The sequence below is a fragment of the Bufo gargarizans genome, chromosome 9 (assembly GCF_014858855.1).
Source record: "Bufo gargarizans isolate SCDJY-AF-19 chromosome 9, ASM1485885v1, whole genome shotgun sequence".
Taxonomy (NCBI): domain Eukaryota; kingdom Metazoa; phylum Chordata; class Amphibia; order Anura; family Bufonidae; genus Bufo; species Bufo gargarizans.
In genome coordinates this window covers 31,212,496-31,215,148 of record NC_058088.1, presented here as the reverse complement: position 1 = coordinate 31,215,148, position 2,653 = coordinate 31,212,496, and the positions used below count along the sequence as shown (strand labels likewise).

Sequence of the window (2,653 nt, the reverse complement as noted above, 5' to 3'; positions counted from 1 at the left end):
ATGCTGCTGACCTTGGCCTGATACTAACCACACTTTTGGCTCATTCTCTGGTCTGATGGACTTTTGATTATGAACCTTGTCTATGACTAGAACTAGAAAATCAAATTGGACCCTAATTTTCCAAACATTTGGTCTAAAACCAAATGTTTGGAAATTTGAGGGATGAATTTCTCAAAAAAGCATCAGCCTATCAGACAGGAAAGATGAAGAAGGAGGATCTCATGATCCGAAGAGGTGTCTCTGTATACACACCGGCAGGCATTTGTCACCAAAAAGCAAACATTTTTGGACTATTTAGAAAAAAAGGGGTAAAAGTTTTTGGGGGCACTTTCAATTTAGGGTTGAACGTATTTGCATCCAAATTGAATCATTCAACCATTGTTACAACAATGTTCTTTATCATCTGCTATCCCTCCACCAGTCACGGCTATTCTGGAGCTGTGACCTAGACATCTCTAACATGCTATGGACACATTTGGGGCAACTTTTATCATTGCATTTTACTCATTTGATGATACAATATTTTTTTTATTGGTCTTTATTGAAAAGTTTCAACAGTTTTTCTCCACAGCTTTCCCTTTCACTGCATCTGAAGACTACTGATTCTCCATTTTCCCTTAATCCATCAGAGAGAAGCTGGATCTGTAGCCTTTATCCCTGAACTCCTGACAGATCATAAACACTCATTATAGCTCTATTCTTGTCAAATTATCACAAATGGGTGTTTATGAGCTGTCAGGAGTTCAGAGGTAAGGGCTACAAGTCAAGCAGACAGAGTAGATCTCTGATGGATTCTGCAGATAATGTAGGCAATCTTGAGGTATTAAGTTTTACAGTAGTATCTGATGTAGCTAGGGGGGAAAAGATCCTACATAACACTTTTTATAATGAAAATGATGTAAAGTTTGATTTTGACTTCACTTTCAAGTCTTGAACATTCTTCTTTACTGCTTCTTTTACTTCATGGTTTCTTAGGGTGTAGACGATAGGGTTCAATAGGGGAGTTACAATGGACGGGATCACAGAAATGATCTTATTCAAATGTAATAGGTGACCAGTAGTAGGTCGAACAAACATGAAAATGGTCGTAGCATAGAAGACAATCACAACAACTAGATGGGATGCACAGGTAGAAAATGTCTTTTGTCTTCCAAAGGAAGTTGGGAAGTTCATTGTCACTTGGATAATACAAGTATAAGACACAATGATTGCTAAAAAGCATCCCAATATTACAAAACAAGATGAAACAAAGACCATCTTCTGAATATGTGACGTTTCAGTGCAAGACAATTTAATCAAAGGAGCAAAGTCACAATAATAGTGATCAATCTCATTTTCAAAACAGAAGAAGAGTCTGGAGATCAGTAAACAAGGGATAGCAACAACTAGGAACCCAAAGATCCAAGATCCCAATAGTAGTTTTGTGCAAATACTTTGCTTCATAATCAGTAAATAGTGCAGTGGTTTGCATATGGCGACAAATCGGTCAAAGGCCATAATGGTCAGAAGAAAGTTTTCTGTGGCACCAAATGAAAAATGGAAGAAAAACTGAGTTAAGCAGCCGGCTATAGAGATAGACTCTGCTTGGGTTAGCAAAGCCCATAGTAGTCTTGGAACAGTGACTGAAGGGTACCAAATCTCTAGAAACGAAAGTGCTCCAATAAAGATGTACATGGGCTTGTGTAGATGTTGGTCACTTTTGACAATGATGATAATAAACATATTGGCCATTATAGATAAAGTATAAATGATACAAATGAGAGCAAAAATGTAATATCTTAAGTCACTTAACACTGAAAATCCCACAAGATGGAATTCAGAAACAGAGGTCTCATTGCTACCCTTTTTTTTCAAAATATTCATCTAAAGACAATAAATAAGAGGAACATCAAAGTTTGCACACTGTTGCGTAAAAGTTATATCAACTTTTATTGTCTAAGCCACCTTCCGTTTGTATCCTAAGCGCCCTTGCAGATGTATGTTTCCATGGTGACAGACTACAAACACCCAGTAGTCTGACCTTGCAGGTGTCAGGTGTAAGAGTACAGGCACACATTGCAGCAAACACATGTGGTCCAATAGCTGCTTGATTTTGTGGGTAAAACTGTGTGAGCATTGGCCACCACAGGGGAGTGGGTTTTCAGTTGCATGTGTATGTGTCCCTACCGTAAGACCTCTTTCACACGGAAGTGAATCAAGTGTCAGTGAATCATGGACATGTGCTGGTTATGTTCTTCAAGGACCCACATGTATGCATTCATTTTAGTGGGTTTATTTACACTTCAGTGAAAAACCACAGAGACATGTACTACTTTGGTCCATGATATGGACAAAACACGCTCACTGGAGTGTATAGGTCTGTGAAAACCACTGGATGGCATCTGGTTTTCACAGATTCTTGGCAGGAGATGCTTGGGAGATCCCTTATCAGCATAGTAGTGTCCATTGAATATGGATGACACACTGAGGGCAAAAAATTGGACAAGTAGACCAAACACAGATCCTTCATGGAAATCTTTATGGCTGAAACAATTGCCACGGATGTCGTAACAAACATGGACATGTTAAAGAGGCCATAGTCCACTACATTTTTCCCTTGCTTACAGGTCAAACCCCTGACAACAAAGAAGTACAGCAAGATGGAAGACAACAG

The 2,653-nt window shown here is 38.9% G+C and overlaps 1 protein-coding gene across 1 annotated transcript; it reads right to left on the bottom strand.

Moving 5' to 3' along the window:
* Positions 1–882: 882 nt before the first annotated feature.
* On the bottom strand, positions 883–1,731 carry LOC122919758 (olfactory receptor 6N2-like). Its single transcript, XM_044268942.1, has one exon. The coding sequence runs from the start codon at positions 1,729–1,731 to the stop codon at positions 883–885; it is 849 nt and encodes a 282-aa protein (XP_044124877.1).
* Between the last annotated feature and the right edge of the window lie 922 nt (positions 1,732–2,653).

Coding starts and splice junctions, on each gene's coding strand:
- LOC122919758 (XM_044268942.1), bottom strand. CDS start 1,731: ATGGCCAATATGTTTATTATCATCATTGTCAAAAGTGACCAACATCTA.